Genomic DNA, 23,383 nt, shown 5'->3' on the forward strand with positions numbered 1-23,383 from the left:
GATTGCCAGAAAAAAGCATCTACTCCAGCAATGTTCAGGGAAGCACTGTGTCTGTGGTTCATTTAGTGGTATGAAGGCACTGTCTGTGTTTCCCTGCCTGCAAATCTGGACGGGTTCTTGTTTGTGATTTCTCGTGTAACACGATTTTACAGCCAGGTACCCACCCCCACATTCACTTTAGAGCAGTTCTGTAATGGAAATAAACAACACAATGGCACTCTTTACAGTTCATGTTGCCATTACTGGAGGAAAAAAAACCAAACAAACAAGACACTAGCAGTCTTACAATTTATTAACACATCCTTCCAAATTTAGGACAAGAAACTCCACAGCAACATGTTCACTCTAGAAAACCAGACACTACAAGGAGATGGAAAAGGCACTTCATATCAGATCCATGTATCACCCTCCTCTCAGCCCCACTTGAGGGAAGCAATGTGCTCAAAGTGTAATAACATAATGGCGATTAGTGGAGATCCTGCAGGGAAATAAAAAACTGTGGGTCCTTCCCCACTGGAAATGGCACTTTCAGCAGCATCAGCAGCGCAAACGCTGCACAATTAGCATACAACTGGAGTAATTTTCTGTCATCAGGCCTCGTTCATATGTAAAACAGCAACCCTCCCGTTTCCCGGGGAGAGAAAGTCTCCCACCCCCCACACGGCTCCTCCAGCTGCAAGCAACACAGGTGCTAACTTATGCAAACACGAGGAAAACTCACTCTGCTGGTTTCTGGCTCTGGTGAGCTGCTGCTTCTCCCTCCACCCTCTGCCCTGGCCTCTGGGTGACTTCGCTCCTCTCCTCAGTGCTGATGACTTTCACACTTACCTTTCTTTCCCTCCACGTCCACGGCTGCATTTCTTCCTGCTGCTTCTTGAAATTAGGCATGAGAAAAGCAGAACCTCAGCTTTTCCTCCTGAAGTCTCATGCTTTTCTTCTTTCTCGTTTAATACTGATCACTCCGTCTTTTCATTCCAATGTTGAGGTTTTTTGCGGCTTTTTTTTTTTTAACATCTAATCTGATTGGCTGCAGCCAAGTTTCTAAATGCATTTCACTACAGAATTCATTTCAGTCTGTGGTTCAGTATTGCCTGGAGTGCTACAAAGTGAATCTTCAAAAGACTTACTCGCTCATTAGCATACACCTTCCTCTTCTGAGCAGTGCCTTCAGGTGCAGTCACCCTCTTTTCAAGAGCGTGTTCCTCATCTTTACCTCTGAGGCACATTCCTCCTGCTCATCTCGGCCTGCCTATCTTCAATCTGCAGGGAAAGCAAGACACCACAGTTCACTCATCATCCTGATGTCTCCTTTGCTGCTACCCTGCTCCGTGCAGATGGTGCCCGTCTCCCTTATTCTTTGTTTTAACAAGCATTCAGCAAAAGATGCAGGAATTTACCATCTACAAAGCAGGTGGCTTAGGCTGCTCTAAATAAAAATAAACTGCTTTAGCCAGTCCTAGCTAAAGTAGTCCTCTGGAAGTTTTACCATTTAAAATTAGACTAAATAAAAATAAAGAAAGAATAAATAGATATTCTCTCTCTTCTCTTACTAGCTGACTTTTGGCATACACAAGAAAGCTGGAAAGAGACTTTTCACAAGGGCATATGGCAATGGACAAGGGGCAATGGACAAGGGGCAACTGACAAGGGGCAATGGCTTTAAACTGGAAGGAGGTTTAGATTAGATATTAAAATGAGATTATTTACTGTGAAGAGAGTGAGATACTGGAACACCCAGAGAAATTGTGGCTGCTCCATCCCTGGAAGTGCTCAAGGCCCGGTTGGATGGGGCCTTGAGCATCCTGATCTAGTGGAAAGTGCCCGTGCCCATGGCAGGGGGGATCGGACTGGATGATCTTCAAGGTCCCTTCCAATCCAAAGCACACCGCGATCCCATCACACGATTCCATTCAGGCCTGCGGTGACTTCTCGATGGGGAATGCCCGAGTCTTTGGAAGCTCTGACACACAGACACATAAAGAGGCGGTGGCGGGCGCTGGCTCGGCGATCCCCGCCGCGGGGGGAGGCGGCCGGGCGCGGGGAGCGGCGTCAGCGCCCGGTGCCGGTGCCAGGCCGGGAGGGCGGCCCCGCAAAGCGCCCCACAATGGGGCGGCTGCCGGGCTCCATCTTGGCGGCGGCGGCCGCCCCGGAGCCCGCGGCTGGCGGCGCTTCCCCTCCGCGGGAACAACATGGCCCCGCCCCGGTTCCTCCAACAAAGCGCCAGCGCTTCGCTTCACCGAGGAACCGGCCTCCCTCGTACCCGACACCGCCACCCCGCCCGTCCCCGCCTTCAGCCCCCCACCCCGCCCCGGTGGCGGCTACCGCCCCCCGCCACGCTCCGCTCCCGCCGCCGCGCTTCCCCCTCGGGCCGCGGCCGCCCGTCCGCGAGTCACAGACCTCCTTCCTCCTCCTCCTCCTCTTCCTCCTCCTGCTCCCGCTCCCCCCGCCGGCGCTGCTGGCGGCGGCCCCGGCGGCCCCTCCGCCGCGGCCTCCCTGCCCCCGGCCACGGAGCCCGTGAGCCCCAGTGCGCTGGCGGGGGAGGAGCATCCTGGGAACGCGCAGCCCGACATGGGTCCGGCGGCCGCGCAGCCCCCGCCGCCGCCCGCAGCTCCGCCCGCCGCCCGCCGCTGAGCGGGAGCGGAGCGCAGGGGGCCGCACGGGGCCGCGGCGCTGCCCGCCCCGGATGAGGCGCCGCTCCCCCCGCCCCGCTCGGTCCCCGCCGCCCTCAAAAGCGCAGGGCCCCGCGGAGCCCCCGCGGCCCCGATGATGGACAGGAACTACCCCGCGACCCCCGGCTTCGCCGAGCCCCTGGCCCCGGGCACCGCGCCGCCCGCCGCCTCCTGGGCCTACGAGCGCGGCGCCGGCAGCCTCAAGCCCAGGTGAGGAGGGTCCGCTGAGGGGCAGCGGTAGGAAAGGCCGGGGGCCGCGCCGGGGGCCTGGCCGAGGGCGGCCGAGGGGCCCCGGCGGCGGGGCAGGGCAGGGCGGGGGCGAGCGGGGCCCGGCGGCCCCGGGGAGGCCGGGCCGGGCCGGGCGGGGCGGCGGAGGCCGCGTCCCGGCGGGCGGGGGCGGCGGCGGCGCGGGCTCCCCGCTGTCCCCCGGCGGCCCGCGGCGCTGGCGGCGGCGGGGCGGGCGGTCTCTCCGCCCCGGAGGCTCGCGTCGGGCTGCGGCGCGGGTTCAAGAGTTCACGCGTCCCTGGCCAGCTCCCGGAGGGAAGCGGGGCCGCGGGCACCGGCGCTGCCCGGCCGAACAATGCTGCCCGCCGGGGCACCGGGCCGGCGGAGGCGGCCGCGCCGCGCCAGCATCCCCCGCGCCCGTCCATTTCTCCGCCGGTGTGCGCTCCGCTGAGCCGGGCGAACCTCTTCGCTCTAAAGCGCTGCTCCGGGGCGTGCAGAGCCTCCTCCTCTCAGCCAAAACTTGTCTGGAGCGACTCAGTCCCGCGGAGAGTTCTGCAAAGTTCCGGGAAGTGCGGGGAAAATGCAGGATATCTTATTGGCTTCGGGTTGCTTTTTGATTGTGTAACTCTGCCAACTAAAAGGAGTATTCTCTAGGCGGTGAGATTTTCGTTATCGCCTGCCTTTTATGTCTCTCGCTTGATGTATCTGCAGTTCCCATCTCGACGGCGTTTAAAGGTAAAAGAGAATCTCGGGCTAAAAATATCCCGTCGAAATAGGTGCGCTAATAGATGACTTTGCACTTGGTTCTGAAAGTGGTCAGGCGTGTCTGATAAGATTAATAGATTATCAGGTCAGAAGGACTGTTGCAATCATCTAGTCTGACCTCTTCATAATGCAGGCCATAGAACTTTTTTTTCCCCCAATCTGTGTTTGAAAATAGAGCTTACGTTTTAGAAGGTGTAGTTAAAAATTTCCGATGAGGCAAAATTCAGCACGGTTCTTGGTAAAGTATACAAGTGACTGATTTCTATTGTATTTCTGATACGCAGAGGGCTGCCTTTAGTTTCTGGCCTCTGAGCCTTGTTTATAACCTCATCAACGCTGAAAATATGTCGAGTATGAATTCTTATGAATTTCAATTAATTTCTTGCCTTACTTATTTTTCTTAATGAAAAGAACATAATATTTTGAAGTTTATTGCCAGAGGTTTTTTGTTTCTTGCTGCTTTAGTTATTCTCCCAGATTTCTTTCAGATTTCCTCCAAGTTGTTGTCAGTTTCCCTTCCTGAATTGTGCACATTGCATTTGAGGCGCAGTTAAGGCAGTGAGCAGTGAGAAGATCTCAGGAGCTCCCTGGCATGTGAGGCTGTACACTCCCTGTTTCACAGAGAATTGCAGCTTTTTGGCCAAACCCTTGCCCCATGAAGCTCTTTAGCCAGTTTCTCTGCGGAGTTGCCTGCATGGCAAAGTAAGGTCTCCATATAATTCTTTCCAATTTTTCTTCATAGCCACTGAAGTGCTTTTGGTCATGTTGATTTCAGTGGAAGTCGGTGACCTGTCCTTTCTGTATTGCTTTTGCCTGTTCTCATCACCTCTCGAGGGTCATGCCAGCTGTTTGGAGATGGTTTGGATTTCCCAGGTCGTTTAAGAATAGGTAGTGCAGAAGCAGAAGTGGATCTTACTTGGATTTTACAGGAAATACAACTGCTTGATGATTTTTTAAAAAAATATTTAAAATAATCCCCTGGTTTTACAACACATCTTGGATTTTTTTTAATAGCTGCTGTATTAATGCAGTCTTAAATGTACATTTTGGGAATTCCTTAAGAGAAATGGCATGGAGAAAAATCCCAAGACAAGTACCATGCAGAAGCTCATTAGATCACTGCCTGCTGCCTATACCAATCAAATTCGTATTACTGCATCCCTGTATGATATGGCAATATTTATACCATGCTTCAAGAAACAATGTGGAGAAAACTTTGTTTTAGGTCTTTGAAATTTCATCTCCAGGTTCTATACATGGTGACAAATGATGCATTTAAAATGTGTTGGCTGAAACATTTAAACTTTTTTCTTTAACTGTACCAAGAACAGGGAAAACACTGAATCATTAATCATATTTTGTGCTTGAAATTCTCCTGAACTGGCTTCGTTGGGTTCATGTCATTTTAATAAGAATTAATATACCCTGTCTTTGGCCAGATTTAAAGATTTGAACCATGTTGGACGCAGGGATGAGTAGAGTCTGGGCTTTAGGTGCTTGTGGATTCCTCTACTGCTCATAGCACTTGTCTTTGGATGGATGGAGTTGCTGAGGAACGGGGATGGAAGAGTCATTGCTGTCACTGCCAAGGCTTGCAGCAGCCTGGAAGGAAATTGTGAAGGTATAGATGTACTGTAAAGGAATATGCTGTCCATGCCCTCGACTTGTGTTACAGATCACATCGCATTTTTCAAAGTGGTGTTTCTGATTGTGGTTGACAGGTAGTCATCTTAACAGCTGAAGCTGCATTAGCCTGATGTTACATTAAAAAATGTGTGTCATGTTCATCTGGTACTTGCTGGAAAAGAATTCAGCCTTTAGGTGATATAGATGACAATATTTCATTCAAATTTCATAGTTCTGCTCTTGCAGGCTGTGTTGTGGCAGGTTATGCTCCCTTGGTGTGGAGAGCCATGTTCACAGTCTCAGCTCATCAAAATGATTTCTCCTCCCTACAAGCATTGCTCCTGTCTTCCTGTGCTTCACTTCAGCCATTTGGTTTTTATCCTGCTTCTTATTTCTTGCAGGCACTGTTTTGTCTGTGCAATGCCTCTATTCTTATCAACTCAAAGGAAATGTGTGGTGAAGTGTTACAAGGACATTTCTACCAGGCCTGCTGTGACATAACTCTTCCCATGGAATAGGAGATGGTGAATTGGGATGGAAGCTGGTGGGAATCACTGGGATCACTCTGGTACCTAAGCAGGGAGCACACTGGGACGCTGCAGCCTGGTAGGAGGGGCTGAGGGGATGCTCCTGACCCCCAGACCCCTTAGACAGCCTGTCAGCATCTTGAAGGAATTTCTGGTGGTTCTGGGAGTGCACTGCCACTTTTGGCCTTTTACTGTGGCTGTCAGAAAACCCTACCTCTGTGCTTAAACCCTCTTTTGGCCAAAAGCTGTGGAATAGCAGATAAGGTGTGCCGTGCTTACTTGCTGCTTGCTCAGGAATTATTGAGTATTCAGAAACCAGCTGATGTGTAATAGTGTAAGAAACTGTTGTAATTGCTTGGAAAGAGATGTGGAGACACCTGATAATGGATGAGGTTTCTGGTTGAGTTTCTCTGACTTGGGGATACTCATTTAAAAAAAGATTTTTACTAGTGGAAAGATCTCACTGTTCTTGTTCTGTTTTTACCACAACTCTAAGACTCAAATCTGCAAATGTGATTAAAAGTCAGTCACAATAATTTTGTTGTTGATTTAAATTTTATGGTGATTACCATGGTCTCTGATGTTCCTTTATGTCTGTATCCATCTCTGTCCTACTCAAGCATATGGGGTTTTATTTTATGTCATTTAATTCAATATGGTTCTTTACAACAGATAGCACTGGCATTGTTAGTGTGGCCTATAACAGCTAATCTAAGATGAAGAGTTAGTTACTGTGATAGTTCATTTGCAAAGTTACATAAATGGGAGACTTACACTTTTATGATAAATGGTTATGATGGGTTTTCAAACTCATTTTTGCATAGCTGTCAAACTAATGCTTATTGTAACAGCTGGGTGATAATTGTGTTTTAGTTAAGGCTCAATTTTAAATTTTAATGGGGTTTTGCATAGCTATAGTAACTCTGTAAGTGCAGAGTATTTTAGAAAAGATGAGAACACTTTCTTTCATCAAATGAAATTGTTCTGAGAGGTGAAACCAATGTTTGTTGTTAAACACATTCTACAAAAAGTTCCCTATGGCGTAGTATTTCAAGCGTTGAAAGGAAAGCTCATAATCTGGGAATATACTTAGAAATTTTTTATTAAAAGGCACAGAAACATTAAATAAGTTTTAAAAACATATAAAAAGGTAGGTCACTTTTAAAATCTTACCAAATTTTCTGTTGTAGTTTATATCTGAAACATTTATGCATGCAAAATAAACACAGGTAGTCCATGTATAGTGCAGGTATCTTACAGGGACTTGCTGGCTTTTGTTGGCCTTCCTTTCTTTTTCTTTTTTTTTCACCTGCATTCAGCACACACTGAAATCACAGCTGTGGGAAGGTCAAAGATTGGCTGAACAGAAGCTGAATGCATTCTTGCTCTGTGTCCTATAGCTTTTCCCCGGTGCAGGTGTGTGGTCATCTTGCAAAATCTTGGCTAAAGTTTCAAAATGAGCCAGCAAGGCTTGCTTGGATTGAGATGCTGCTGACCTGTGTGAGATTTAATGCCAGCTTTACATGGAAGATTTCAAGCAATGAGAAATGGTGATAAAGAACTATCTGCAGAAGGAGTGAGCTGAAACTTAGTGTGAGGGTGCAGTTACCTGAGAAGGCTGAACTGGCTGCTCAGGCTCACTGCTGCTGAAAGGGGCTCCCTTCCTCTTCCCTTGTCTTTGTTTGGTGTTTGTGCAACTGCGCAGGGAGCTGGTCCTGTTTGTCAATCCATGAGAAAACTCTCCTGGTTGAAACAGTGAATGGCTTGAGCTGGATATCTGTGCTGGTGAACCTGTGCTGGAGGGCTGGAAGCCAGAGGTGGCACCTGGGGAGGAGCAGGGAGCAGAGCTGTGTGCCCTTCTTAGGGATTCTTCCCAGTGGTGCTGGACAGAGTTTGGATGGGCTCAGTCTTGCCATGTCACTGTCTTTGATGAGGATCCCACAGAAACTGTGCTGCCTGCTTCCCTGGCAGGGGCACTTGGTAAGGGTCTGTTAGCTGGGTGCCAGATCTGTCTTCAGATCACCTACAATGACATTTCAGATGGGAGCCCTTTCCCACAGAGCCAACATCCTCAGCACAGGGTACAGAATGCATTGTTCTGCAAGAAGGGGGGGTTGTATACCACCACCTGTGCAAAAGGTGTTTCAGTCCCATGTGTGTATTTTGCCTTTCATCCTGTTAACTTTCATCATAGGTGTGTTTACCTTACACCAACAGAGAGCAACATTTTCACCTTGTTTCTTCTGTACTTTTGCCCACCTTTTTTTTTCTTGGAGTTGCTGATTCTGTCATAAAGCTGTCATAGGAAGGAGGCTGCTTTTAGAAAAATCCTTGTTCCTGTCAGGAAAAAAGCACCTATGCCTGAACTATAGTAATTCTAAACAATACTAGGGCTCTTATAGAGTGGGTGTATTTTGCATGGATATCTTTGTTGTATTTTGTCAAAGTTTTCACAAATTTGCATGTCAAGAAGTTGCTTTGCATGGTGAGTGCCTGTTCCATGCATTAAACAAACAAAGAAAAGACAAACCAAAACAAAAACCAGTCAAAAGGCAGTACATTAACAGTCTCACTTCAGACTTTCCTTAGCAGCCTTAACTGTGACAAAAATAACTTTGAGCAGCATGCAGAGTTCAGCCTTTCCAGCACAGCATTTCTTGCTGTACCATGCAAGTGGCAGAGAAAAGAAAATTCTTTGAATTTTTAAGCAAAGAGAAATGCTTTCTGAGGTGACAGAGTGCATGGTTATTAAATACTAGATTTATTTGTCTCACTGGGCAGATTTCATAGGTTTTAGGTTTACTTCTGCTTGCTATTCTGTCATTGTTACATGGCTTCTTTTGTTTCATTGCCCTGGACAGACCTGGGGCTAAGTGGACACTTAGATTCTTTAGAGCCTCCTCAGAACCTCTCTGATGATGGGCTACAAAAACGAGCAGGGAGCTCTTATTCCTGGATTTCTGCACACTTGAAAGTTTCTTATTCCAAAACAATTCAGCAAGAACCTACATATGTTTAGACAAGCTTTTGCTTTCCCGTATTGCTTTTCTTGTTTTTCATCTTCCTTCTACATGCCTACCTGTGTTGCTTGCTTAGGACTTGGAAAAGTGCAACCAATTATGCTCAGGAGGAAGAAGGCACCCTTAGGCATCCTTATCTTAGAGCAATAGTGTTTACACAGCAGGATACCAAGGAGCATTTATTCCTTAATAATCCTGCAGGAGTTCTACTTGGGGCAGTCATACAGCTAGATTTCATTGGAGATATCCCTCTTTTTTCAGCTGGCAGCGTTGTGGGAGAAGAGTTGGAGGGCTCCAGTCCTTCATTTAGCATTCCAGATGTCTGGCAAGCTGTTCTGAGAGCTTTTGGTCATCCAGAACGTGCCAGACAAAGGGTCACAGCCTGGGCCAGGCTGAGTGTACCAGCCTGTGGGGCACCTTCCATGCTGCCCTTTTTCTTGCCCAGGAAATCCCTCTCAGAAATATGGCAGCTTGGTGTTTCACACCACATCCTGTTTACTTTCTCTCCTCTTCGTGTCAAAAATTCCAGTGCTAGACAGTGAATAATCCTTCAATCCCCATGCTCGGCCCATTTCATGATGTTCTGCTGAGTCTGCCAAGAACAGGATTTCTAATAAGTTTTTCTTGAATCTGAACATTTGTTCATTTGCTGTGCAAAGAGTGATTGTAGAAAGCCAACTCCTCCCTAGTCTGAACACAGCCATGTGCTAACTGCCTTCAGCTGCTGGCACTGGTGAGCTGCAGTTTGCTGATAGTCAGCACCACTGGAGAGAGATGGGATTTTCATCTTTTCCCCTTCAAAAAACTCCCTTTTGTTCTTGTTTTTAAGAGAATACAGGTTTTTTCACCAATGAAAGGATATTTTTTTAGTTCATGTGTGTATGCTGTTTTGGTCTGGATTAATACTTGGTATTGTTTAGACATGATCATAATGAAAGCTCAGATCAGTATCAGGGGCATATTCAATGAATTTGTTTAATATAGTGTAGTTTTTCCTATCTCAAAGTAAATGCCATGTAGCTGTAACTGTATTTCTGCAGTTTGGAACAATGCATCTTTTCTGGTTGAAGCATTCACAAGCAACTGGGTTCATCTGGTATTTTCAGCTAAATAGTGACTTGTGGCAAATGGAATGATAGCCAGGATCCCCTTTGTAAGGTTAAAAATGTAAATTTAAACCAGTTCTAGGATGAGGAGAGCATTTGTGAAGAGGTATAAGAGTTAAATTCAAGAGCTGTGCTAATTTTCCTTATAAACTTGGTTAATAACACCCTGTGGTGCTTCCTTTAATGTAAAGGACTCTTTGCTGCTGTGTTTTATGACGAACTGTGTTGTTAACATGTTAGATCTTTCCTGGGCACGCCTCCTAAATTGGGATGGAAGTGGTGTTAGTCAAAGGGATACCTCTTGTTATGAGTCTGAAGGAGCTCATATGAGCTGCTTAGCCCTTGTAGTGTGCTGTGGGATGTGGAAAAAACACTGTGCTGGACATGTGGAAGTGCTGGGAGGCTTGGAGCCCATCTAATGGCCCTGAACTTGTGGCTGTAGGGTGGCAGGATGTGTGATCTCAGATGTGGTCCCTGAGCAGCTGCCCCATGCTATGCCAGGGGCTGTGGGCCGTGAGACCACTGCTCTTCACAGGGGTGCATTTTAGCTGCACAAAACCTGGAGAAACTGCCTTTTTCAGTCCTGGAGACTCAGTGGTGAGGGCTGTAAATCAGAGGGATTATTCCTTGTGCCTGGCTTTCCCTAGACTGAAGCACAGGGTATTCCAGGGGTTGTGGAACTGGAAAGTGCTTCCAGGTTTGGTGATGGAGGAAACCCACTGACAGCATAAGATAGCTCTGTCAGTGTACAGCACACATGTATCTGCACTTCTTACCTCTTTCTGTGATGAAAAGCTCAGCTTCAGCATCATCCTTTCCATAGAAATGGAAAATAAAGGCCTTAGTAAGAAATGGGATATCAGGTATTCCTGTAGCACCCTAAAGGTAAGGCTCAAACTTGCCACAAAATACAGTGCTGTGATAACTGGGAGGATGAGGGTTGAAAAGTATTTCAATAGGTAAAATGAATTGTGATTTTATTAAGGCTCTGATGTGGCTAACCCACATCTTGAGATAACACTCGGCTGATTTTTATATTTTGAAATAAAATTTTGTTATTAAAAGTAATGGAATCTTTTTTGTGTGTACCTCAGCTGTAATAGAGAGGATTATGCTGTGTGTTCAACCATTAGTACTGGAATGATCTAGAGAAGAGTTTTGAATATGCCCCAAGTACACTTTTGGCAACAGAATAGCATCACATATCAGCGAAAAAGTGTTAGATTTCCATTACTGTCTGTTACAAAAATCTTTTGAAATTGTAAGTAAAACTCTAGGAGAGAAGTGCTTATAATTTTAAAAATCACAGCTATTCTCTTTATGCTGGTTAAAGCAAAAGTTCTTTCACAGAGGGAAGATAAGAGAAGAAGATAAATAAATGTAGTGGCAAAATAATCCAGTGTCTCAAAAGGCAAGAAAATAAGATTGCAGATCTTAGAGTGGTGGAAGCTACACAGGCCATAATGGGACTCCTGTTTCTGCAGGCACTGATTGAGTAGAAGCTGTCAGAGAAGATGTATCAATCCCCAAAGCACTGCTTGCCAAACAAATGCCTTAAAATTATTTCTGACACTGCATTATAATGCAAATTGGGAGGAATGTGTTACAGTACCTGTATAAATGATACTGTCTTAATAAGGACATCAAAGTTAGTCTGGAATATTCAGAGCAGGAAAGCACTGAAAGCTCCTTTCCAGACCTTGAAATCTTCAAACATGCATCAGGAGCTTTAGACTGACATTGTTGAGTAGTTTAATTTTAGTTTCTTTTTTGTAAGCTGCAGAGTTTCTGTTTTGGTTAAGTTACAAAGTTTTTTTTGTCAAAGCCAAAGAAGTGGTTCCAAATTTACCAGTTCTGATTAAAAAAAAAAAAAAAAATTGTTATATGTACTGCATTTCAGCCATAAATAACCTCATAAAGAAAGCTGGTTTAGGTTGCATGCATTAAAAAATGACATAAAGTAGTTTGTCCAGTCACTTAGTAGTAATTGAAGTTGAAGTTTATAAATAGCTCGTTTTTATCTGAATATTAGTTTTCACATACATATTTTCAAGACAGAGTTTAACTGATTTTTTTTAAAACAGAATTATATTGTCTTTGTTGTTAAGAACTCTGCAGGTTACTTAATCAGACAAGCCAGCACTTGCACTCAGGTATTGAAGTCCCAGTAAAATTATTTTGGCTTTCCTGTTTTTCATTTTTAAAAGGATCAAGCATAAGGAGTTCAGACACATTAACATGGGAATAAAAGGGAAATGGACCTTTTGTGTCATAAAATCTCTTTATTTCCTTAAGAGGTGAAATATATTCAGGCGAAGAATCACAGGAACAGTGTGAACTTTTGCTTATTGAGGCAGCTCCCTGCATGGAGTTTTCTACCTCAAAATCAATTTCTTAGAAGCTCCTTATCTCTGCTCCTAGAAAGCGAGGAAGTAATGAGAGTTTCCTCTCACAAGTACCTCCAGGCAATCCCTGGCCCACATTGTGGCAGTCTCAGCCATGCTCTTGGTGGCTCTGCCTTTGAGTTGAAGGGGAAAATTAACATTATAGCTTCATTTTTAATGAAAGAGTGGAGGGTTGATTGCCTTTGGTGTGTTAGGATGGGATATATTCTATACTGGGTATGTAGTGTGTAATTGCATTAAAAGGGAGAATGTGCCATAACCAACAGACAGTGGAGCTTATCAGTAAAATGCTGCTCCTCTGTGCTTTACTGACTTCCCTCAGTACTGCAGTCTCATTCTGTATTTTCCATCTTTCCAAAAGTATCTACCTTGAAGAATACTTAAAAATATCAATATCTATCTTTTCTTGCTATAATAGAAGAACAGGCTAGGCAAACGCTAAAGACGTACGCTGTTCTTAAAAGAATGCATTATGTGCCTTGAGGTATTAGTTTGAGATGATTTTCTTTTGATTTTTCAGCAGTGGACTTTATTTTTAAAGTAGCAATTTTTCTTTCTTTTGTTTCTTGTAGTGTGGGGCAAATCTGTGTGCAGACCATCTCTGTGTTTTTAAATACAGCTGCAAAAAAAATCCACCCCTTTTCCTTCTCCCCCCTTTCACTCTCAGCTCTAGGTTTAAAGGCACAAAACTGATTTCTGGGCTAAACAGACGAATGGGGATACAATTCAGCATCATAGTCACCCCAGGACACTTGGACACTGCAGCTGGATTGTTAAATATTCTTTCTCTTGGTGCAGATATGATGGTAAGATTTGTCTTGTATAATCTAATGAGAGGATCAAGGGAATTAGATGCACGGAGTAGGCCGGTTTCCTAGTTTTCTTGAATCTGCCAACATTTTCAGGCTTCAGCCCAAGTTTGTGTTTGCACTGTCTTCCCCCTCCCTCCAGTATGTCTGTGGCTGAGAAATAGAAGTGAAAAATCACATATTGTATACATTTTAAAAATATTTTGTACTGAAATGAGTTTCTGGGCTGAGAAGGCATTTGTGTTCCATTGGAATTAATTATTGAGACATTCTCCATTTCTGTTTTCTGTTGTTTTTACAGGCTTTCTGTGCTTTTAAGCTTCCATAAGTGTGTTGGACAGGAGTGACTTGGTGTTACTAATGGTATTGAACTTTCTTCCTCGGCAGCTCCCTCGTCTGCTTCCTAGGGTCATGGCTTTTTTAAAATACAAGATTAAACCTATTTCTGGATTGAAGTAATCTACCTGTTACATTGCTTTTAAATTTTGATTTTATTCTGAGCTGCAGAACCCCTGGGTGCTGAATTACATTCTAGCTTGACTGTAGCAAACAGGGAACTCTTGCTGTTACAGTGAGCAGCTGAAGGGCCATCTACCCTCCATTTCATCTGTATTAAATTCAAGTGAAATTCTCAAGTAATGGTCTTCCATTCTTTCTCCAGGAGATGCTGAGTAAAGGCAAAATAACAAAGAGAAGTATTTAAGGAAAGTAATAAACACAGTAACTAATATTAAAGCTATTATTCTAATTATATATTATCATATCTATTCTATATATACTGTATATTCTAATATCTAATATTAAAGCTATTAAGTATTAATCCTAACCAGGTACTTGCCAGCAGGTAATACAACCTGGAACTGCATTTTACACATCTAAACTCAAATACAGTGGGCAAAAAGAGATGTAAGCTGTGTGTCAGTTTCTGTATCTTATCTTTTGGATGACATTTTTAATGTTTAAGAGTGCATTTGTCAGTTTTATGGCTTTGCTTTCTGTCTCTGAGTGGAATTTGCTATAGCACAGCTGAATAGCTGGTTGGAGAGAGCCTCCTTTGCCAAGTGTCTGAGCTTGGGATAGAGAGGGAAGTTTGAGTGATATTTCCTCTATTTCACATATATCTCAAGTAAGATAAAATGCAAAGTGTGATTTTAAAGGTATTTTCTTGCCAGTATCACTGTTCTTTTTAATCTCCTTTGTGGTGATTTCATTAGAAGGGGGCTGTGCCGAGCCATCTTCTCACAGGAGCTCTTGTTTTCAGTAAGGCAAAAATGAGATCAAATTTCTGCTCTGCCTCAAATCTGATGCCTTGTGTGCGTGCTGGCTTGGTGACTTCTGTTATTTGGGCTTGGTTGTTTTGGTCTCAGACTTGTGCTGGGGCACTGAGTTCCCTTCTCAGGGTGCTGGCAGCACCTCTGGGGTCTCCTGGAGCCAGGAGTTCCCTGTGCACCCACTTGTCTTGGAGGTGTCCAGGTTCACTTTCACACAGCTCTGAAAGTGCTCTGGGATTTAATCTGGGGGTTTCTGTAGCAGTTTTCCTTTCTGTGAGTGCCTAAGAACAAGGGATTGCACCCTCTGGTCTGCTCTCCATGTAAGCATTGTGAGTTTCCCTAGCACTTGAATGATTGCTGTTACTAAACTAAACATAACCCAAACAACCCCCCCAGAAAGCACCAAATCAAAATAATCAATCAACCTTAAAAACTGATGAGCTGTAATGAAGATTTACGCAGGAAATAAAGTAGAAAAATGAAAAAAAATTGCTTAATCCTTAGTAAAAGGAGTATTATTACATGGAAAGGGGAAAAAGATACTTAGGTAAAGTGCTTGTTTTCTGTTTCTGTATTTTATTCTGTATGGGTGGCTAGGAGAGCATGGTTATTTGAAGAAAGTAAGAGAAATAAAAGTACTTACTTGTATATCCAGTGTTTATTGCAGCTAAATTTTGCTTCCATGTAAAAATGATACTTCAATCTGAGTTTGAAGTTGGGAAATGCATCCCTCGCTTGTGTGAAGCATAAACCTGATAATTGTTTTGGCAAGTCAGGACGGTGGTGAGTGCAGTGGGACTGGATAACCTTTTGCCGATGGAGACCTGAATTTGTATGAAAGTATTGGATTGAAGAATGCTTTGAAAAGAAATGATTGCGAGAATAGCAATGCAAACAGATGTGTGAAGGGTCCATTCCTGACAGATTTAATCTGGGCTAATAAAAAGGAGCTGTAAATCAAGGTTGAGGTATTATAGTAACAATGACTGAACAGTTTTCTTCCAGAAATTTTACTGGAGAAATAAAAATCTTCTATTAGCCCAGCTGATAAAAATCAGATTAATACTTGAGTCATTTAACTTCCATTGTCATACACACTTTTTGATTGCATTATTACAGCAATGACAAATAATAATAACTCTTTGCAGGATATCTCTTACATTTAATTTTAGAGTAATATTTATCTTTTCGATGAAAAATACTTCGGGTGAACTCTTTTCCAAATTTGTGTGTCAAATGAATATTATTTCCTAGCAGTAATCACTGCATTGTGCAGTTCACTATGACAGTGGGAGTGGGAAATCACTGTGATAATCAGAGATAAGGGCCAAGTGCTTTTGGAGCAGTGCATAACAAAGTACCGAGCAATGGGAATGTTTCTTCTGGAACTTATCTGACATTTCAGGACAAGTAACAACTTGCACAACTGTAACAAACTTCCAAACAAGAGCGTGCAGAGCTTGCTAACCATAAGGGTGTTTGCCATGCTGGATGTATTTTTGATATGTGAATTGCATGCTGTGTAAATTCATCTGCTTAAAAGTTAAATTTTATAAAAAGAAACCTGAAGGCAGTAATCTCTCAGATTGCCCTGCTTGTTTAGGATAAGCTTATGTAAACTGAAGGCATATATGCAAGGCTTTTTGAGATAAGAATCTACATTCCAGCAAGCAGTAATTATACAATAAACAATTAAGTGTTCAAATAAATACAATGTTTTTTATTGAAAGATTCATTTTTGAGGTTGCGGTTGCATTCGCTATGAGCTGGGAGTTTGTATTAAAAAAAAAAACAACAACACATCATATACTTGGAGTGTTCTAAGATGCCCAGCATTACTCGAATTTTGAGGTTCTAGTAATTAACAATGTTTCTGTGTTCTGAAGTCTAGGGGGTTATTTTGTATCCCTGTGCTAATTCCAGCACCCTCCTTGTTACAAAGTCTTTGTCCAAGTTTGTTTTACAAGTTACTTTTATCTTCCAGAGGATTCTGCCTCTGGTCTGCAGGCTTGTGTTGTGGTGTCTCGTGGTGTTTGTGTGTACTGCACCTGCCCTTTACCAAAAAAAGGTGTTTATTGTACAGGAGCAAAGAGGGGAGAAATTAATCACAGTCTTGAACAACCAGAATAAATAGATATTTAAAATAAACATACAACAAAAAAAAAACCCAAACAAACAAAAAACTCCTCACAACAATTTTTTTAATTTTCAGGTGATTAATTAAAGTTCATCCACTTTTTGCTGATGACCTTTTGTTTTTACCATTAAAGAGGAGGAATGAGGTGATATTGCTTGATCTACTGTACTGGGTTTGGGGTCTTGCCTCCTCTGGAAGAGCTTTTGGTGCCAAGTGTAGCCCCAGCTGCCTGAATACCACCAGAGTGCCTCTCACCTGAAAATACAGAATGGGAAAAGGAAGCTGTGCTGCTGCAGGACTTTAGAGTTTGCCTTTAAAACGTGTGTGAAGGAGAAGTCAGCACCACATACTTTTATATTGGTAAAAGCTTTAGGTAAACTTGCAAGAAAACCTTGCAGGAAAGTTTCCACAAGCTCAGCATTTTTGTGAGTGAAGATAATTCTTGTGAGCAATCTGCCATGCTTCAGTTTAGAAACTTATTTTCTCATGTGGTGCTTTTTTATTTCTTAAAAAGACCTGAAGAAAGCTTCATGTCCCTGAAGTTCTGTGTTTGGAGGTTTTTTCCAGCTATGCAAGTTTGTTCAAAAACCCCGAACTACCTTAACTTTAAATTTTTTTTGGTGAAAATACTTGCACTTCAATTGGCTTCATTACTTGCATAATGTTTTATGTACAGAACACTGTTGCAAAAATTTTTTTTTTTTGGTCTGGAAATAATAGAAGCTGTTTAATGCTGTAAATAAAAAAAATAATCTACAGTGTCAAGCAATCATGTCTGCCAGTTGTCCCTAGCAGTGATGCAAATAGTTAGATTTCAGTCAGCATATAATAGAAATCAGTTGCTGATGCATAGAGTTGAACTGCACAAAGATCTGTCCTCTACAGCATAAGCACAGGGATCTGCTGACACTGAATTTAGGTTTGGCAATTCTCTAAATTGCAATTACTCTTGTGAAAGGTGTTAAAGTGCTAGACAATGAGCACAACTGAGAAAAGCAGTAGCTGATGTTCTTTGTTTTTTCAAAGGATTTTGGTTCATTCTTTAGGCTTGTGCTGTAGCCTGGCATGCTGACTATAGAGCATTGCTGAAGTGGAAAATCCATCCCCTGATAGTGCATCTCAGGCAGGAAAGTCCTGCACAGACAGGCTCTTGCTGCTCATGATGTGTGCAGGTCACAGTGCTCTAAGAGGCTCATCTGCCTCTTAATGAAAATGAAGCAAAGCCAGCAGTGTTGCCAGTTTTTCTATTATTTGGTGTCTTCTGTAAAAGTTTCCCATGATGTCATGATTCCTGGCACAGAGAGTTTAATTTTTCCTGGTGCAGAGTGCCTGCCCCTCATCCCCAGGGATGAAAGATAAGGGAAGTCTCCCTTAGAGCAGGCAGCAGGGAGGGCTGTGCCTTTCTTCGTTGGGGTTGTTTTGGCATTTGTTTACACTGGAATTCTGAATTTGAAGCAGTCTCGCATGTGCACTGGAGTAAGTAGCAGCTACCCATAAACCTGGTGTCCAAAAGCAAGAAAAGAAACAGGTAAATGGTTACTTGGTCATGCTGGCCTTCATTTTCTTCCATTTGACAGGTGGTATGCAGAGCTGAGTCTGGGGAAGCTTGAAAGTTTGGGGGTTTGTTTTGCTTCTCCCTCTGTTTTCTGCTTTTTAAACTGGAAATCATTAGGGCTTTTGGCAAGTTCCTAAGGTTTCTTGGTGTTTAGATTGCATTTGTTTCTTTTCTGCATTATTGGTTTTGCACAGATCCAGACAATCTATATTTTATGTGTGCTTCCATTAAGCCTGATTGAATCATCATGTTAATTTAGGTGACTCACTTCAAAATATTAAATAAAAGCTGTGAATCATTAACTTGCATTTAATGCTAGGAGGTCTGAAGATGGATTTTCACTTGGTAGTGCTTTCACTGCCAATTTTATTAAGTTGTACCAAAAGTACCGAAACCTTTTAAAAAACTGTTGCTCCTACAGCTTCCTAGTCATTTCAGCCTTTTAATTCAATGAGGTCCTGTAAGTTTCAATGGAATTAAAAATGGGAATGTTAAAGTGGGCATGTATTCATAGTTACCTGCTTTGCAGACTTGCTGTCAGTAAATCATTACAAAAAGTGCCCAGTGAGTGTTTCTTACAGCTGAACTCTGTCTTTCTGACCTAGACCTTTATAAACTTTTGTGTGGTCAGCTTTGATTTTTGTAAGGTTTTTCCCCACCCTAAACCCTTTGGCTTTTTAGGTTTCAATAGTACATTTTTAATCTGCTTGATATTTTTTTGTGATATTCTAGCAGAACTAGATCTATCTGATCTTGGGCTTTTGTTTCCCTGTATTTCTGTAATGTTTTGGCTTGTGATTGATACTTTATAACTGTTCTTTGTTTCTATAGGTGTACATTTTGTTAATAATGTTTAATTTCTTCCTTAGTTTAAGCTATGGAGGAGGACATTCATCACATTCAGAAACAGACCTTCACAGACAGACATACACAGCTTCTCATCAGCTTCCTGGATACTCAACTACCCAACATCCTGCTGGTAAGTGTCCATAGCATGAGAATACTGCTTAAATAGCTGCAGAGGAAAAAGAAAAAAGAAACTATTATGTGATTTCAATTAAATCAATGAATTTTATAATCAAAGGGAATTTGTCATATAGGTGGTGGCAACTGGTATTAGAAAAGCTGAGTGTGTGGCAGGAAGTTAACAGTTGTTTAACTTTTTATTAAAATGTTGTAAGTAGAAAGGAAAACATAAAGGGAGGTTGTGCTTGGTATCTTGTTTTTTGGAAAAGCTGCACTTATTTTTTTTAAATACAGCTTTTCAGGATTTGGCCTATGCATAAGGGCAAACGTTGTGTGCCTTCAAGCCAGTGGTAGAAATGCTGCCAGCTCCTCCAGACTGAAGCAAACAGCAGAAGTGATGTGAGCTGGAGCTCTCTGCTGCTGTACTGCCATGTGGATACTGAGACCCTGCTGGGGAAAAGTTAAAATTCATTGAAAATGTAGCAGTGGCTTAGGCTGTGTTACAGCTGCATTGGGGTCTGTCTTTGATCCTGATGATATCCTGTCTCTGGATCCCCCAGAAGATGGGGCTTGACCTCTTCATGCTCACTTTGCAACCCAGGTTCCAAAGTGTTTGAGCTCATGTGCTGACTGAGTCTGTATCTCCTGGCCAGGTCCTTGATCAGGGTGATGGAGGGTTGGAATTGCAGTCTTGACATATCTCAGTTACTCACAGCTCTGGATCTCACCCCTGCTTCCCATTGAGCCCCCTGCTATGGAAAGGTCTGAGCAATGGGAAACACATGGAGGTGTTTGCTGAAACAGGGAATGCAACCAAAAGCCCTTTTCATGTGCCAGTGCTATAGATGTGTCCAAACTTCCATAAGCTGCCCAAAAGGGAGAAACTGGATATAGAAAAGTTGGACATGTTTCAGGAGGAATTCTGAATGTTTAACCAAGTGAAAATAGAACAGTGAATCTTCAGATAAGGGAAGCATTTTACTGGTGTAACCTAAGTACTGTTATAAGCATCATATTTGACACACATTTAATAATAAGTTTTTAAATGTATACTGAAGCTTCAATTTACAGTTGTAGCACTGCATAACAGTTAAACACGGAAAAATCAATGTACTTCACTTTTCTAATGTTTCATAAGGTAGGAGGTTTTAGTGAATTGTGAACATATATCTGTTATTTGATTGTGCTTCTTTGAAGTTCATCTGAATTATCTGTTTTGTTTCATTTCTCTCTGCTATCATCCAGGTCTTTCAGGAATATTTGATACCAGTATGCACAGTGCTGGAGGTAACACTAAGGAAACATCTTCAGTTATGAATTTTCTCTCTGCTATTGAGTCTCGTACTGCTCAGGCAGTCTCTTCAGGATCCACCCTTTTGCCACAATTCAGGGCTCCTTCCTGGCAGACAGGTGAACATTTTCTCTTTAAATAAACTTTGTCATTGTTATATTGAATGTTTGGGAGAATTTGAAACAAAAATATTCTAACTGAAAAGGCTGCATGCTTTCTACTTCTTTTACATTTCCATATTTAAAAATTTCAAAATCAATGAAATTATGTTAGCAAAGGATTTATGTGAGCAGAAGTTCTGGTTGTTTAGAAAGAATTTAGATACATAGGATATTATTCTGTCTGAAGAGTCAAATTTTTATCCCCAGCTTTGTTTGGAATTAGTCTCACTAACACTTTAAGCATTTTCAGGCACACTACCTGTTCCTCCTAGCAAATCTTTCACTCTCAAACTCTGTTCCCTATGACAGTTTTTCTGTGGTATTAGCACTAAAATCTATGGGTTGCTTTGGGCCCTTTGTACACGGAAGCAATGAGCAAGGTGTTCTCAAAAAGGTCTGAGGTGCATGTCAGATAGAAATAAGGGATCTAATTTACAGCTGAACAAACGTGCCATGTCTTTTGGCAGACTGACTGCCTTCCACAAACCTCCCCCATCTGTCAAGCCTTCTGTGCAGAGCAGGAAACTGCAGATTTTGAGCTTGCTGTAGACAGTCACACCAAGATAAGTGTTGCTACTGCATCTGTGGGTAGCTTCAAGTTCTGGTTAATCTTATGGGGTGATTGTGCAGCTGTGCAGTGAATTGGATCTATTCACTGATCTAGCAGAAAATGTCTGAGTGGCTTTTTTCCTTTGGTGGGATGGTTTTCCTCTGTATCAGCAGGCTGATCTGTGTCTCAGTGCAGCTGTATGGTTGCTGTTCAGATTTGGGGAGGAGACACAAGGTAGCCAGAGTGGAGCAGTCCTTTTGTTGACAGTTTGCACTTGTTCTGTTAAGGATAAGGTGCAGCAGCATTCAGTGAAGAGCTGCTCAAAAAGTTGAGGCTAGAGCCTGTGGCTTTTAACTCACTATTGACAAAAACAGATATGTGGGAGCACAGATGGAGATGCACACTGGTAATCTGGCAAACAACCTTAATATAAATCAGTTGTGAGTGCAGAGTTATGATGTGACCCATCCTCACATCAGAATGTCAGCTGGGAAGAAATCCTTTTTCTCTTTGTCCTAGCGTTTCTCCATTGCAGCCTGCCTAACAGTGAATTGTGGATAAGGGGGAGACATGCTGTGGGTCAGGTTTGATGTTGGTACCAGTGATTGGGAGACTTCTCAATACTCATTGCTAAGAACTCATTAGTAAGCCCATTTTGCAATATTACCAGTTCTCTGAGCTTTCTATTGTCCTTTAATACTTTTGCTGCTTTTCTGTAACCCTCGATCCTCCCAAGTGTCTATTTTCTTTGAGGGAAAGCAAGAGCTCTTCACTCTGCAAAGTGACTTTTTAGAAGGCTTTCTTACTTTGGGGTTTTCTCCAAACCTCCCACTGCTGATTTTGGGGGAGAAAAGAAGAACATTGTTATATTGGTCCTTCCAAGTGTTCCTTTGATCTGTGTTACCAGGGTTCTGATTTCTTAGAGTAGTGAGGGTGTGTCTGTGCATGCAACTTAGTACCTTTGCCATGCCTTTTGTCTGCTCCTGAACAAATATTGGAGTATAAAGCCCAGCAGTTCTGCCATAGTAGTGCTCCTGTGACAGGGTCTTGTCTGGTTTAAGAAGTTACAGGTATTTGGAAGGGTTTTGATTTATGGAAGAAAAAGGTAAAATACAGGTTAGATGAGAAATTAACATCTGCAGTTAAAACAGGTTTAAATTCTTCCCTTTCTCTGAGGCTTCCAGATGGCCCTTCCTTTGTGTTAGCAGTAGGGATCAGTAAAAGAGAACCCAGTTGTACATGATGTTGCAGTTTTTTAGAATGGGGGGGGAAGGGCATTAAAAAACTGATTATGCTTTCTCACTCAGAAAGACCTTATTGTTGACTAAGGAAAAATACCTTGGCATTCCTTCACTATCACATCTCTTCATATCAGTTTGTCTTGGACTGAAAGGGAGAAACAAAGAATTTATTTCTCAGCTTCACCTGAAACTTCAAAAGCAATTGTATGATTAAGTTGCAATCAGCTTAAGAAGACTTACTGTATTGTAAAATGAAATATTTTTTTGACTGAAGTATTTGTTTCAAAACAAGCTTTATTTAGTGATAGTTTTTATTTGTTCTTGAATGATGCTAAGCTTAAAAGTGTTTTAAGTGTGCAAGAAGAATCTAGGAAGGTCAAATCGTTCCACTGATTTTAATTTTTTATGATTTGCATACCCTGGTAAATTTCCCAGAGGAAACTGATTCCTTTGCAAAATTTTTAAGCTTCTCTGGGAATAAATTAGTCTTCTTTGCTTTTCTTGGTAGACTTTGGAAACAGTACACAAACTTCACCAGCGTCTGCAAGTTACAGGGTGAAAAGCAAGGTGAATGATTACAGGGTTACAGGGTGAATGATATGGATCACTGCTCTAAGCCTCAAAGCTTCCAAGGGAGTTTCGTTCTCCTGTTTCAGCTGGAGTAGTGTATTCTGTTGAGAAATCTTGTTTAAGCCAGGGTGTCATACCAATGGCTGGATGCAAATAAGAAATATGCTTTTCATTTGGATAGTTGTTACTGCACCATGCAGATAATTGCTGTCTGAGGATATTTGGGACTCTCACTTCAGAAAGCATACAAATTATATTTACTGCTTGTACTGAAAGTCAAACCCCTCCTTTAAGAAAATGAATTGCAGAGTGTATAGACCATTAGCTATTTCACTGTGTGCTCTGAAATGTTTCCCATAAAGTGAGTTATAAAATTATTGGTGAGGGTAACTCCAGGAGATGGGATTGCTTCTTAAACTGTGTATGTATTACAACTGCTAAGGTGTAATTTTGCCTTTTTTACTGTTTATTAAAGGTGGCCAGGGCTTT

The 23,383-nt window shown here is 42.6% G+C and overlaps 1 protein-coding gene and 1 long non-coding RNA gene across 2 annotated transcripts in view; one reads left to right on the forward strand and one right to left on the reverse strand.

The window, feature by feature from the left end:
• Positions 1-274: 274 nt before the first annotated feature.
• On the reverse strand, positions 275-2,558 carry LOC115904053. Its single transcript, XR_004060761.1, has 2 exons — positions 2,398-2,558; positions 275-1,260 (listed from the first exon to the last, which is right to left on the reverse strand). It is a non-coding gene; the product is annotated as an uncharacterized LOC115904053 (long non-coding RNA).
• Positions 2,559-2,661: 103 nt separating this feature from the next.
• QSER1 (glutamine and serine rich 1) overlaps positions 2,662-23,383 on the forward strand; it is a 43,575-nt gene continuing 22,853 nt past the window's right edge. Inside the window, 3 exon segments of the mRNA XM_030948869.1 lie at positions 2,662-2,879; positions 18,985-19,094; positions 20,327-20,491. Of these exon segments, the coding sequence (XP_030804729.1) occupies positions 2,764-2,879; positions 18,985-19,094; positions 20,327-20,491 (391 nt within the window). The 5' untranslated portion in view covers positions 2,662-2,763.

The sequence above is a fragment of the Camarhynchus parvulus genome, chromosome 5 (genome assembly GCF_901933205.1).
Source record: "Camarhynchus parvulus chromosome 5, STF_HiC, whole genome shotgun sequence".
In the NCBI taxonomy this organism is placed as follows: domain Eukaryota; kingdom Metazoa; phylum Chordata; class Aves; order Passeriformes; family Thraupidae; genus Camarhynchus; species Camarhynchus parvulus.